The following is a 12,676-nucleotide window of genomic DNA, read 5'->3' on the forward strand; positions in this document are numbered from 1 at the left end:
AGTGGGGAAATCAGGTGAGTTATCGGGTCTGCACTGTCTGCAGGCCCCCAAACCTGATGCTGTTTCTTGGAATGAGTCTAGGGCAGAAGCTCAGAGCTCCTTCTCAGTAGGGATGGAGGCGACCTTGCCGCTGCCACTGCTCAGCCCCTTCCACTGCATGGCGAAGGGTGGAGGAGAGTCCCAGCAGCACGTGGCCCAGGCCTTGCAGCAGTGCAGAGGCCCATCGGAGAAGCTCCCTGAAGGGCAGAGACAAGAAGTCGGATGGGTGGGGGCACCTGGGAGGAGGCCAGAGGTGGGCTGAGTTTTCCACAAGGGAGAGCTAACAGGGTAGGGGCGTGCAGAAGGAATTACGGAAACTGCAGCTGTAGGGGTGGGGAAGTGTGACGTGTTTGTCTCTGACCTGAGTATTTTCTTTGGGCCGAGTCCTTGGATGTCACAACTCATGGAGTAGAGCCCATAGAATGTGGCTTTGATGTTGAGGCTGCCAAAGAGGTCTCGAGGGTTTTGCTTGTATACGTCGAAGGTGATGCGCGCGATGTCCTTGCTGTGCCTGGGCTTCTCCCGGCCCAGGCCATACAACTGCATCCCACTCTGTAGGGCGCCCCCATCAGTGCAATGGACTCTCACGTGCTGACACCCACCACTAATCCCCATCAGCACTGGGACAGACCCACCCTTCCCCAGACTGTCCACTATACAGAATCCTCGACAATTCCTCACCTCTCCCATTGCCCCTGCCCCCAAGATCAGGGTTAGGCAAGAGAAGAGGCTTGGGAAAGATACAAAGGATCCATGGCCTATAAAAGCCCCAGTGTGGGCCTCACCCTGCTGGGGCTCCAGCTCTGTCCCAACTCCAGCACCATCAGGCATGTGTCATCCTCCAGCAGCTGGAAGAAGTCCTCGCTCTCCACGGCTGTCCCATCCTCCTCTAGCACCAGCGTCAGCACTCCACTCAGCAGCAGAGCCTCCAAGGCCTGCCCAGTGGCAAGAAGCAGGAGGGAAGGGGCAAAGCTTACCTCACGGCTTGTCCCTATGCAGCTGCCCAGCACCCAACAGTTGGCCCTCGACGCTGGTTGATCTCCCAACTCTACTTCCTAGTGCTTTGTCATCTCTTCAAATGGCTCCAGCTCACAACATTCTTTAGTTGTTGGGTCTAGGGGCTGTCCTTTTCCTGCTTTGCTCCGACCATATCACTGTCATCTCTCCCAGCCTCCTTCCAAGCCATCCCTGCTGGCTGGGAATTGAAAAGCTAGCCAGGTTCTCTTGAATGGATATAGACACTATGTTGATGGGGGCCTGTCGATAGGGTCTTATCTCCAATGTCCTACCTCACTCTCCCCCGCCCTCTCAGCATTCTCCAGAGCTGTTTTCAGTAATAATTAATGACTTGTAACCTTTTTTGAGTCTTCACTCAAGTCAAGTACCTATGTAGCACTTTACATACATTATCCATGTTTATCCCTTCCAACAGCCCTAGGAGGTAGCTGTCTTATTGTTCTCTTTTTCCCGGTGAAGAAACTGAAGTATTAATAGGCTGAAGAACTTCCCAAGTTTTGACACTAGGAAGCAGCAGAATCAGGACTTGAATTTGATCTGTCATACAAATTGCTATTCCATACTGAGTTCTGAATTCTATCCTTTCAATCCTATCTACTCCTTCCCCACCCCCGAAGAAAAGCCTGCTCCTTGAAAAAAAAGTGAATTGACCCAAATGCAGCGGAAGTCATGGGGCTCACCCTGCTGCTCTCAGTCCTGAGGAAGTGGCAGCCCTGTAAACTCTGCCCTTTCTGGTCACCATTCCGAGGTCTCTTCACTAGCTCCTTGGCTGCCCCTCAGTTGGAACCCAGGGACTTGGCTCACTCGCCTTGTCTAGCAGTTCCTGGCGGGTGGCGGCTGTCAGGCCTTTCCGGGTGCTCCTCTTGTGATCACAGACGCGGAAAGGTCGCTGGGGTGGTGGAGCTGAGGTCCAGACCTTACGGCCAAAATCTGAGCTCATATTGGATACCGACCTGGTAGGTGGGAAGAAAGATCAAGGAGTGAGGGTCTTGGTGAATGCAATGGGGATGATGGGGGTGGCGTGGCTGGAGAATTAGGGAGGTTGGGAGGGAGGGATCTAGGTTTGCAGATCAGAGTAGCCTAGGGATAGAGGGAGAGACCATGGAGTAGGGATGGGGTGGTGGTTTAGGAGCTGGACAAGCCCAGTGTGGAAAGTGGGGACGGAGAGGGTGTGCCTTGCCCACACCCCCAGAGTTGGAGTGTGGAGAGAAGGGTTAGAAATCACCTGAGCAGGCTGCTGGGGTTCAGGGCAGAGAGGTAGTCCATGGTGGAGGGAAGGAGCAGGAGAGTTGCTCTCCCAGGAGTTCTGGGCTGGGTGGGTCTCTGTTGTGTTGGAGCTGAAGTGGTGGTGTTTTCTGTTACAGAGCTGAGATCTCAGCCCCAGTGAGGTGGGGGATGAGTCAAGCCTGGACTCTGGCCCCCCTGCCTGGCCAGTAAGAAGGGCAAAGTCCAAGGGGAGGGAGGAGGGGAGGGGCCTAGACAGGGTCACCGAAGAAGGATCAAGGCCCAGAGGTGCCTGGCAAAAGCCATGAAAGTTTGTGTGTGTGCGCGTCTCTGGTGGTGGCGTGTGATGTGAGGGTAAACGATCTATGTAAGAGGATGGAATGTGGTCGCTGGTGTTTTTCTTTATATGGAGGGAATTTCTGGCTCCCAATCTGGAAGATGCAGCATTATGTGTGATTTGCTCTTTATGTGCTGCCACCTATTGAAAAAGCCATGAACTGCAGCTTTATGGAAAGGCAGGCGTTGCTGAGGATGGGCAGGGCTTGGAGAAAATAGGAGGTGAGGTGGTGTGCCTGGGTGGGGTGCGAGGGGAGGATGGGTCCCGATCCATGCATATGGGGTCACCAGGATCCTGTCTGGGACCCTGGCCTTCTGCTTTTCTGCTCTTCCCTCTGTGGTCTACGGGAGGGGCTGGCTCAACATTTCTCTGCTTTCATTCTCTAGAACTGCCTGCTTCAGCCACACTGGATTAGTCACTCTCTCACATTTCTCCTTTGGCCACTTAATAGGCATGAAGGAGATGTGAAAGGGGAAGTGGGGGGTGCATCCCTTGATGGCATCAGGACTTTTGCTTTCGGGGCCCCGTGTCCTATCTCTGACTTCAGCCACAGTTGTGATGTACAGTTGTGTGGAAGTTCAGACTCTCATTGACAGTGAAGCCCTCACATGAGCACAAGTCTTTGTGCTTTCCTGCTTAGGAGTCTGGTCTGAAGCTGTGGCAGCCCACTCAGCCCCCTGACAAGTACAAGCTGCAGGTGTGTATAAGGGCATTCATGCCTCTAGGACAACTCCAACAATGGGGAATGTGAGCTGGGTGTAAGCGCCCCAGTCTTCTGTCTTTCTGGAAGGTATTCTCTGCACTCAGAGGTTCCTGAGGCCCATGGAAGGAGTTCAGGAACACACTTTTATTGGTTTCTTCTTCCCTCTCTTCCCCTGCTTCCTGAGCTGACCTCCCCAATACCTGTACCCACACTCTCAACTCAGGTTCTGCTTTGGAGGAAATCCAACAATAATCGAGACAATAATGGTGTCCTGGCTCCCAAGGAGCCCCCTTCTGACAGTTGACAGGGCAGGAGCCTTTTTTCCCCTCCCTCAATTTTATCCATCTACTAAATTTCTTTATTTGCAAGCTTTGCCAGACCTCTACACCCAGAGAAGGCTGTTTTTCAGCCTGTCTCTACACTGCACCCTCTCCTTTGTCCTTGCTTTCCTGCCACAGCCCAGGAGTGAGGCCCCTTCATGACTGTGTGTTGGGACTACTCAACCAGGTTGTAAACCCCTGACACCTTTTTACACCTCGCCCCCATCCCCATCAGAACCTAGCTCCATGCTGCACACTAAAAGCTGTCATGAGTATAAAATGACTGGGGCAGGGCCCAAGGCAAGAGGTGAGATGGATAGGTAGGAAGTTGAGGAAAAAGGGGGCTCAGCAGGGTCAAGAGTCTGAAAACAGGCACTGATAGAGCAGCTGGGGGCAGTGAGCAGTTGGGTCACCTTCTCTGCTAAGTGCAGGCCAAGCAGCCAGAGAGCATGAGGGCTTTAGGGTGGGAAGACTAGGACCAGAGTGGGAGCAGAAATGAGTGCAGAAACAGGACCCAGGGGCAGCATCCAGCAGTGTCCCTTCTCACCCACATGACCAGGGAAACTTACCTGCACCCCTTCAGCTTATTCTGTTTCCTGGGGAGGCAGGCTCTCACACGCCTGAACATGTTAATGATGGGAAGGACCCAGGTGAGGGAGGCGCCCCAGGAAAGGCCCGAGAGGAGCCCCACCTTGTTCCTCCCCATTCTCGCCTCACCTGCTGCCAACCTGATAGGCACAGGACAGGAACAAGCACCTTGCCCACGGCCGCTTTGCCTTTCAGCTTCCCCAGGCTCCTAAGGGGCCCCCAACCCTGCTAAGCTCCCAGCTGGGTAAGTAGATCTGCCCATGAGACTTTATTCCCCTCCACTCACTTTTGCCCTGAGGTATAAAGAATGGGGCTGGACAAAGAGGGAGAGGCCCGGCTAAAAGGGTGGAGGTGGAAGTAGTGACAGCCTGGGAGTCAAGACTAGGGAAGTCGGCTGACTGAGAGCAGGGGATTTGGGTTCCAAGAAGAAGTAGTGTTTGAGTTGGTGCTGGGGTCCTCCAGGAAGAGACAGAAGCTCCTGGACAGGAGAGAGGCAGGCTGCAGAGAAGTGGGGGAGGCACAGTGCCTTCTCACCTGGCATCAGAAGTCACGAGGTCTTTTTTGCTCCACCACCTGAATGCGCTCTATGGCCCTTTTCAGCCGCCCCCGTCCCCGCCCCCGGAGGCGCAGAAGGATGTCGGTCTGCTACCGTCCCCCAGGGAATGAGACGCTGCTGAGCTCGAAGACTTCGAGGGCCACAGGCGCTGCCTTCCTGCTGCTGGCGGCGCTTCTGGGGCTGCCGGGCAATGGCTTCGTCGTGTGGAGCTTGGCGGGCTGGCGGCCTGCCGGGGGGCGACCGCTGGCGGCCACGCTCGTGCTGCATCTGGCGCTGGCCGACGGCTTGGTGCTGCTACTCACGCCGCTCTTCGTGGCCTTCCTGACCGGGAAGGCCTGGCCGCTGGGCCAGGCGGGCTGCAAGGCGGTGTACTACGTGTGCACACTCAGCATGTACGCCAGCGTGCTGCTCACCAGCCTGCTCAGCCTGCAGCGCTGCCTCGCCGTCACCCGCCCCTTCCTGGCACCCCGGCTGCGCAGCCCCGCCCTGGCCCGCCGCCTGCTGCTGGCCGTCTGGCTGGCCGCTCTGGTGCTCGCCAGCCCGGTCGCTGTCTACCGCCACCTCTGGGCGGACCGCGTGTGCCAGCTGTGCCACCCATCGCGCGCCCACGCCGCCGCCCACCTGAGCCTGGAGACCCTGACCGCCTTCGTGTTTCCCTTTGGGCTGGTGCTCGGCTGCTACGGCGTGACGCTGGCGCGGCTGCGGGGCGCCCGCTGGGGCGCCGGGCGGCACAGGACGCAGGTGGGCCGGCTGGTGGGCGCCATCGTGCTGGCCTTCGGCTTGCTCTGGGCCCCCTACCACGCCGTCAACGTCCTGCAGGTGCTCGCCGCGCTGGCTCCGCCCGAAGGGGCCTTGGCGAGGCTCGGCGGGGCGGGCCAGGCGGCGCGAGCTGGAACTACGGCTTTGGCCTTCTTCAGCTCCAGCGTCAACCCAGTGCTCTACGTCTTCACCGCCCGCGATTTGCTGCCCCGCGCGGGTCCCCGCTTCCTCATGCGGCTCTTTGAGGGCTCCGGAGAGGCCCGAGGGGGCGGCCTCTCTAGAGAGGGGACCATGGAGCTACGAGCTACCACTCGGCTCAAAGTGGCGGGGCAGGGCCGCGGCAATGGAGACCCCGGGGGCGGGGCGAAGGACAGTCAGGGATGAGACCCTTGACATCAAACCCTGCAACCGGGCATGCTCTTCCCTATCCCTTTCCATCGCCCCCCAGAACTCAGGGAACCCCTCTGGAGGGTTTGGGGATCCTTCTCTGACCAGTTTGGCTCTGGCTGGGGCAGAATTATTACATATCTCGGGCAGGCCCAAGTTCCTCCAGACTGAGGGATTGTGATGGTCTGGTCCGTGTTAAAGAATATCATGTACTTGCAAGTTGGTATGTGCCCAGGTGCCAAAGCTGTTTATTTGTTGCCGATAGCTACTGTGAAATACACCGGGCAGCCAATACATGATGGCTGAAGGGTGCTCCCCCTAGTGGTTCACCACACCCGAGTTGTACTGAGGCCATCTGTTTCCCTGCTGGGCCAGGCCAAGGCTGGGCATTGCCAGCTTTCAGTGGCATTTTGACCTGTCCTCTGCAGCCCAGGTGGCCTGGTTCCCCCAAGCTAACCCACAGAACCACTCTGGAAATAACGAGGGAAAGAGGAAGGAAAGGTATGGGTGCCTGGATGAGGAGTGGTGATAGGGTCCATTCTCTAGGGACTGTAAGAGCCGAGTCGGAGGAACTGGCTCTAGAAGGAGAAAGCCAACTGTGGGGTTTGAAAGGAAAGTCTTCCTGTCTGCCTAGTGGTTGGTACTGGGTGGGGGGTGGGGAGGGACCCTGGGAGTCTGAGACATAGCCTCTGAATCCAACTCTCCTCCCAAATGTCACCTGACTCAAAAAGGAGCCCAGGAGCAGGCACTCGCTCACCCAGGGGGCGTCTGGAGGTTGCAGATGAGGAGGATGGGGAATGGTGTGGATATCTGGAGGACAGGCAGGATTTTTCAGGGAGAGGACATCTCTCCTTCCTCCCCCTCTTCTCTCAGCCAGTTTTGACTCCTCCCAAGACTGCTAACTGTTCTTCACTTCCTCCAATACTGCTCAGCCCCCATCTTTTGGAATCTCTCTGTTTCTAAGTCTCCAGACTGTTCTGGATCCTGACATTCTTGTGTTTGGGGATGTAGGATGGGGTCCTTTTTCAGGGCATGTCCATGGACACACACATGTGGTCACTAGGGTGACCAACTCAACCCCATTTGCCTCAGACTTTTCCTGTTTTAGCAATGCAAGTTTCCTGTCCCAGTCCCCTCAGTCCCAGGCAAACTTAGATGGTTGGCCATCACCCCAGGTTCTGGGGTGGAGCTCTGGACTTCGGGAGCAGAGAGTATGCTTAGAATATCTAGTCTGGGGTGGAGGAGGAAAGGCCACTGAGAAGGATGGAGGTGGGGAGCAGCCTGGGAGAGGAGGCAGAGACAACCCAGTTCCTATTAGAAGGGGCCTCTGGTTGACCCTGGGGCTCTAAGCCCGAAGCTTTGATTCCCAAACACTGACTCAGGAGCCACTTCCTATCCTCATGCACCGGGGCAGAGGCTCCATGACTTCTATTACATAGTCCCCATCTCACACACCCTCTGCGGTCAGAAAGCCCTTCCTCATCTCTGCCTTCAGTTCTTACTGCGGTTTCAGCCCTTTTTGTTTGTTTGGTTTTTGTTATATCCTTTGCCTGAGAGCTGATGGGTCAACTCTGCTCTGCCTTTTTTCAAAGCAGGGAAAGTGGAGTTACTGCAAAGGGTAAGGGACCTCAATGACCACGATTACACTCTGTGTCTTTGCTGCGAAGTGGCATTGTTGGAAGGGAAGCAAGAAGGCAAATGGTCACAGTGAAGGAAAGACTTTTCAGTTCTTAGCTTCTATAGGAAAGTTCAAGAAGAGGAGACTGCCCTCCTTCCAGGGAGAGGGGAGAGTGAGACTTCTGGAGGCTGTTTCCCTTTCCACATTCCTGGTTTCCCTCTTGGAAGGGCAGGCATAAGGTATCACTGCCCCCACTCCCTCACACCTGCTCCCTCTGCTCAGCCTCTGCTTTCTCTGTGTGTCTAAGGTGGGACTGAACAGTCAGCTGTGGGAAGGTAGGAAAGAGGTGGTGATGACCTCTGGACCCAATGCCCAGATTTTACATCCAAATTAACATGGCAGGGTAGCCACATGGGCAAGTGCAAGGCAAGTGGTTGGGGAAGAAGAAGAAATTGTCTTTTCTTTTTTTTCAGTGGAGGTACTGGGGATTGAAACCAGGACCTTGTGCATGCTGAGCACGCACTCTACCACTAAGCTATACCCTGTCCCCCAAGATTGTCATTCTGTGTGATAACAGAGAGACCCTTTGGGCTTTGGCATCTACCAAGTAGAAGGGAGATGGACCTAGAATGGAATCAGTCCTTTTTTTTTTTTCTTTTGAGTAAAGGTAGATTTGTTTAGAGAGATACATACTACATAGAGTGTAGGCTGTTTCAAAAGCCAAGAGAAAGGCCATGAGATGAGGGGGTTGGGTGCTCAGGTTAAAGTAAAAGTAGACACATACTCCATAAACAGAGTGCGGGCCATCTCTGAAAACAAAGAAGCCAGAGAGGCTGTGGGGCACAGTGTTGCCAGTTTTTAATGGGCTCGATAGCTTCACATGCCAACAAATGGGAGGACCATTCCTACTATCCTGGGAAAGGGGCTGGGATTCCCAGGAACTGGGCCACCACTTATTCTTTGACCTTTTATGGGCAGCCTGGAAGCTGTCATGGCGCCTGTGGGAGTGTCGTTTACCATTGCTAATATTACAACGAGCATATAATGAAGCTCAAGGTCTACTGGAAGTCAAATCTCCCATCATCTTGATCCTCAAGACTTACTGGGAGTTGAGTCTTCCAACATGTTGGTGTTAACTGCTGTGTCATTCCTTGAATGGCTGTGCCCTGCCCCCTTCCCTCCTGTCTCATTTTCCCTTCAGAGATTTTACTCCTATAATCTTACGGGTGTGCAGAGGGGTGACAGTCTTTCTTCCAAAACTACTTCTGGGCTGAATAGGGGCATTGACCTTGCCTGTAAGGGAGTAAAAATCTCTTAATGCCTAATCTAGGGGCCCCAGGGGCAGGGCAGCCTTTTGTTTTTGCCTCAGATGGTGGTATGGCCTGGAATCCTCGCATAACCATCATGTGGGGCTGTTGTAACCCACTGTTTCCATAGCAATGAATCTTCTTAAAGATGAAGCACCTTTGTAACAACAGTTCAACTGTCTATGATGACAAAAGAATTAAAAGGCATGGAACCAGTCCTTTTAAGTGAGGGAAAGGATGGGGGGGTTCTGGAAGAGGGCCCTCCCCATGAAACCCCAGTCATGGCCTGAATCCAAGCCAAAAACAGACTGCTGTCCTCTATAAATCATGATGCCACTTAACCCAAACCCAGAACCTAGCTACAATATCAATGCACACTACTACTAATCAAAAGTCTGCATCGTTCACAGAATATAGAAAGATAACCGACATTCTGGCCTCTTAATCTGAGCCCATTTCCCCCCTCCCAGCTTCCTTCCTCACTTCTTCTGTATGACACAATTTATTCTTCTGTTCAGTTCTCCAGTCTAGACCTGCATCTGAGGCCACAACCCAGCCTACTCACTCCCCTCACCCATCTCTCCTCACTTACAGCCCCTTCCTGGGCTCTCCTCTTCTCATCCCACCCCTGAGGAGCCCTCCTCCCCACTGGGCTCTCCTGGGACACAAAGACTATCCCCTCCTCCTAATGAAGGGAGGTGGGTAGGAGTTTCAGCCCCACCCTCAGGAAGACGTGTCTTCTCCCTCCGGTACTCTGTGGTACTTCCTCTCTGGCTGACTTAGCTGATAGTACCCAGATCCCAGGCCAGGCCCCTGGCTCCGACAGATCTGAAGATAGGCTACACCGCTGTACCTTCACCCTGGGATTGGCACCTACTTTGAACCAGTGTCCCGAAAAGCCTGTATGTAAGTATCCTGGGAGTAGAGGAGGTGAGGGTGGGGTGGGCAGGGTGCAGCCATAAGAGAAGGTCCAAAGGAATTTCCAAAGAAAGGCTGACCAGTGGTAAAAGGACTTGGGAGGATTTATTCTTGTCTCCTAGCCATGAAATCTTCCCCCAACCCTCTTATTCTTGGTGGACCCTGGACATCTCTGGGGCGAGTGGGTAGGTGATTGGAGGAAGTCAGTGGGACTGAGGGGGCTAAGGGCCTGGCAGGAGAGAAAAGGAGCTAACCTTTTGAGGGATGCAGCATTGGTAAGGAAAGCCCCTCATTTGGTTCCTAAGGGAAGGAGGCTGAAAGGATCTAGAAATACTGCTTCCTCTGTTGCTGTTTATTTTGTAACTGAGTCTGTGGGCAGGAAGGGGCCCTGTGGCCCAGTTAGGAAATTAATCTTTCTACTCAGATCCCCTTGAGACAGGTCAGTTGGCAGTGAGGAGGGCAGTAAACTGCAGAAGTTCATCTGATGCTGCTGATCTTGGAGAAAGACTGAACAGGCTAGGGGGTGTCCAGGCTGTCAGGAAACCCTTGATCCCTTACCCTCATGTACATGTCCACCCTCACTCTCCAGGTCGTTGCAATGGCCACAAACATTACATCTTCTGCAGCACCCTCCTCGCCAGGTGTCATGTTCATCTCTCTACTGGCTATCATCTTACTGTCGGTGGCCCTGGCTGTGGGGCTTCCTGGCAACAGCTTTGTGGTGTGGAGCATCCTGGTAAAGATGCGGAAACGCTCTGTCACTGCCCTGCTGGTGCTGAACTTGGCTCTGGCCGATTTGGCCGTATTGCTTACTGGCCCCTTTTTCCTCCATTTTCTGACCCAAGGCACCTGGACTTTTGGACAGGCTGGCTGCCGCCTGCTCCACTATGTCTGCGGAGTCAGCATGTATGCCAGCGTCCTGCTTATAACGGCCATGAGTCTGGACCGCTCGCTGGCGGTGGCCCTCCCCTTTGTGTCCCAGAAGCTGCGCACCAAGGCGGTTGCCTGGAGGGTGCTGGTAGGCATCTGGGTGGTATCTGTTCTGCTGGCCACGCCCGTCATCGCGTACCGCCAGGTGAACCTGGCACCCAACAATAGGAGCCTTATATGCTTTCCGAAGTACCCCAGCGAAAGACACAGGGCCTTCCATCTGTTCTTCGAGGTCTTCACGGGCTTCCTGTTGCCCTTCCTGGCCATAGTGGCCAGCTACTCCGACATCGGGCGGCGGCTGCAGGCCCGGCGCTTCCGCCGCAGCCGCCGCACCGGCCGCCTGGTGGTGCTCATCATCCTGGCCTTCGCCGCCTTCTGGCTGCCCTACCACGTGGTGAACCTGGCCCAGGCGGTCCGCGCGGTGGCGGGCAAGGTCGTGGAGGACGGGCCCGTGGGGCGGCGGCTGCACCTGGCCCGCCAAGTGCTCATCACGCTGGCCTTCCTGAGCAGCAGCGTGAACCCCGTGCTGTACGCGTGCGCCGGCGGCGGCCTGCTGCGCTCGGCCGGCGTGGGCTTCGTCGCCAAGCTGTTGGAGGGCACCGGCTCCGAGGGGTCCAGCACCCGCCGCGGGGCCACCCTGGTCCAGACGGTGAGGGGCGCCCCCACCCGTCCCGAGCCAGGCTCCGTGGAGAGCCTCACTGTCTCCACCAACCCTCTCGAGGGAAGCGAACCCAACTAGACCTGCAGGGTGGGGTGGGGGGTGGGGTGGGAGTGGGGTGGCGGTGGAAGGATGCTTGCTTTCCTCCTGGGGGAATGCCCCCACGCTGGCCTGAGTCAATTCTGCACTCCCTCTTCCCCCAGGAGGAGAACACCGGTCGGGGATGGAGCAGAAGAAAGGGAGGTGAGGGGCAAGTCAGGGCAGAGTGAGAGCCTGGCCCCTTTAAGCAGCTTTACAATTAAAATTCGGTTCTGAAAAGGGGTCAGCCCCGTGTGTGGGACTTGTGTATTATCTGATCCTGTTGTTGATCCTGGCTGCCCTTAAGGGGATCCTTCTCAATAGTTGAGGCATATCTTTTAGTTTCCCATGATTTTCAGTTTGGAAGGGACACAAAGACAGACCTAGAAATCAGACCTCCTTCCTTCCCCTGCTGAGGCAGGTGGTCTGCACATCATACTTAGAACAACACAGGTCTGCAGACAGCTGAAGGAGCTGGCCAAGGACTACCACCCATGTGGGCTCCTCAGTCCAGATTCCCTGAGAAAACAGCACTGCTGTGAGGTGTCTACCCTCAAGGCTGTGATAGGTATCCTTGTTAGCAGGACTCCAGCTTTCTGCCAGTAATCTTTGTCTTTTCAGTGAGAGTGTCCTAGGGGATAGGGATTGCCTTCCTTCCCTCCATCTCCCAAGAGCCCTCACTTGAGAACCAAGTCATCAGATCTTATCCCCTAGAATTCTGCACATCAGCATTCTGCCAGCCCCTAAAAACAGACTGTGGTGTAAGCTGGAGCTGAGGGCTCTCTGTGATGTGGTTACCCTTAGGAAACACAGATTTGCAAGAGTGAGAAGGATGTCAGTCTTTCCTAGGGATGGCTGCTGTCTTAGAAGGCCTTGAGCTGGCTGTGTTCTGACAGCATTTTAGGAAGTAGCAGCAGTGTACTTTTGAATCTCTCCCATAAAAAAAAAAAAAAAGAACCACTATGAGAAAAGCCAAAAATCCATGTGCAACATCTGCAACAAATCTGGGGTGTCAAGATATCCCCCATGGACCCCAAAATGTGAACAGGTGGCAATGAACCATGAATGCATCAAGACCCGTGTAATATCAGCATCTGTGCAGAAGGATGCAGAAGAAGACAAGGAGGCATCTGAGGGACCTGAGAACAGGAGACCCCCCAAGCTGTCTACAGGCCCTCGCTGGAAACATGGTGGATCAATCTGAGAACAGCAGCCGAAATGGGGAAGGACCTAACAG

General features: G+C 54.9%; 2 protein-coding genes across 4 annotated transcripts; both read left to right on the forward strand.

The window, feature by feature from the left end:
* Positions 1 to 831: 831 nt before the first annotated feature.
* Positions 832 to 6,456, forward strand: LTB4R2 (leukotriene B4 receptor 2). 2 transcript variants are annotated; one of them, XM_072962860.1, is made up of 2 exons: positions 832 to 2,012; positions 4,829 to 6,456. In XM_072962860.1, the coding sequence occupies exons 1-2, from the start codon at positions 1,726 to 1,728 to the stop codon at positions 5,925 to 5,927; spliced, it is 1,386 nt and encodes a 461-aa protein (XP_072818961.1). In that variant the 5' UTR covers positions 832 to 1,725; the 3' UTR covers positions 5,928 to 6,456. The 2 variants fall into 2 exon arrangements, with proteins under 2 accessions (XP_072818961.1, XP_072818962.1); XM_072962861.1 differs by lacking the exon at positions 832 to 2,012 and adding an exon at positions 3,980 to 4,472 and having other exon boundaries at positions 4,829 to 6,410.
* A 136-nt stretch (positions 6,457 to 6,592) lies between these two features.
* Positions 6,593 to 11,442, forward strand: LTB4R (leukotriene B4 receptor). Of its 2 annotated transcripts, none has more exons than XM_072962863.1 (2): positions 6,593 to 9,757; positions 10,363 to 11,442. In XM_072962863.1, exon 2 carries the CDS (start codon positions 10,372 to 10,374, stop codon positions 11,440 to 11,442), a length of 1,071 nt encoding a protein of 356 aa, XP_072818964.1. In that variant the 5' UTR covers positions 6,593 to 9,757; positions 10,363 to 10,371. The 2 variants fall into 2 exon arrangements, with proteins under 2 accessions (XP_072818964.1, XP_072818963.1); XM_072962862.1 differs by having other exon boundaries at positions 6,596 to 9,761.
* Positions 11,443 to 12,676: the final 1,234 nt, after the last annotated feature.

The sequence above is a fragment of the Vicugna pacos genome, chromosome 6, assembly GCF_048564905.1.
Source record: "Vicugna pacos chromosome 6, VicPac4, whole genome shotgun sequence".
NCBI classification, from domain to species: Eukaryota; Metazoa; Chordata; class Mammalia; order Artiodactyla; family Camelidae; genus Vicugna; species Vicugna pacos.

Excerpts from the sequence above, each read along its gene's own strand:
- LTB4R2 (XM_072962860.1), top strand. The coding sequence starts at position 1,726 with ATGGGGCTCACCCTGCTGCTCTCAGTCCTGAGGAAGTGGCAGCCCTGT. Across the intron at positions 2,013-4,828 it reads TCATATTGGATACCGACCTG|CCGCCCCCGTCCCCGCCCCC; the intron begins GTAGGTGGGAAG and ends GGCCCTTTTCAG.
- LTB4R (XM_072962863.1), top strand. The coding sequence starts at position 10,372 with ATGGCCACAAACATTACATCTTCTGCAGCACCCTCCTCGCCAGGTGTC.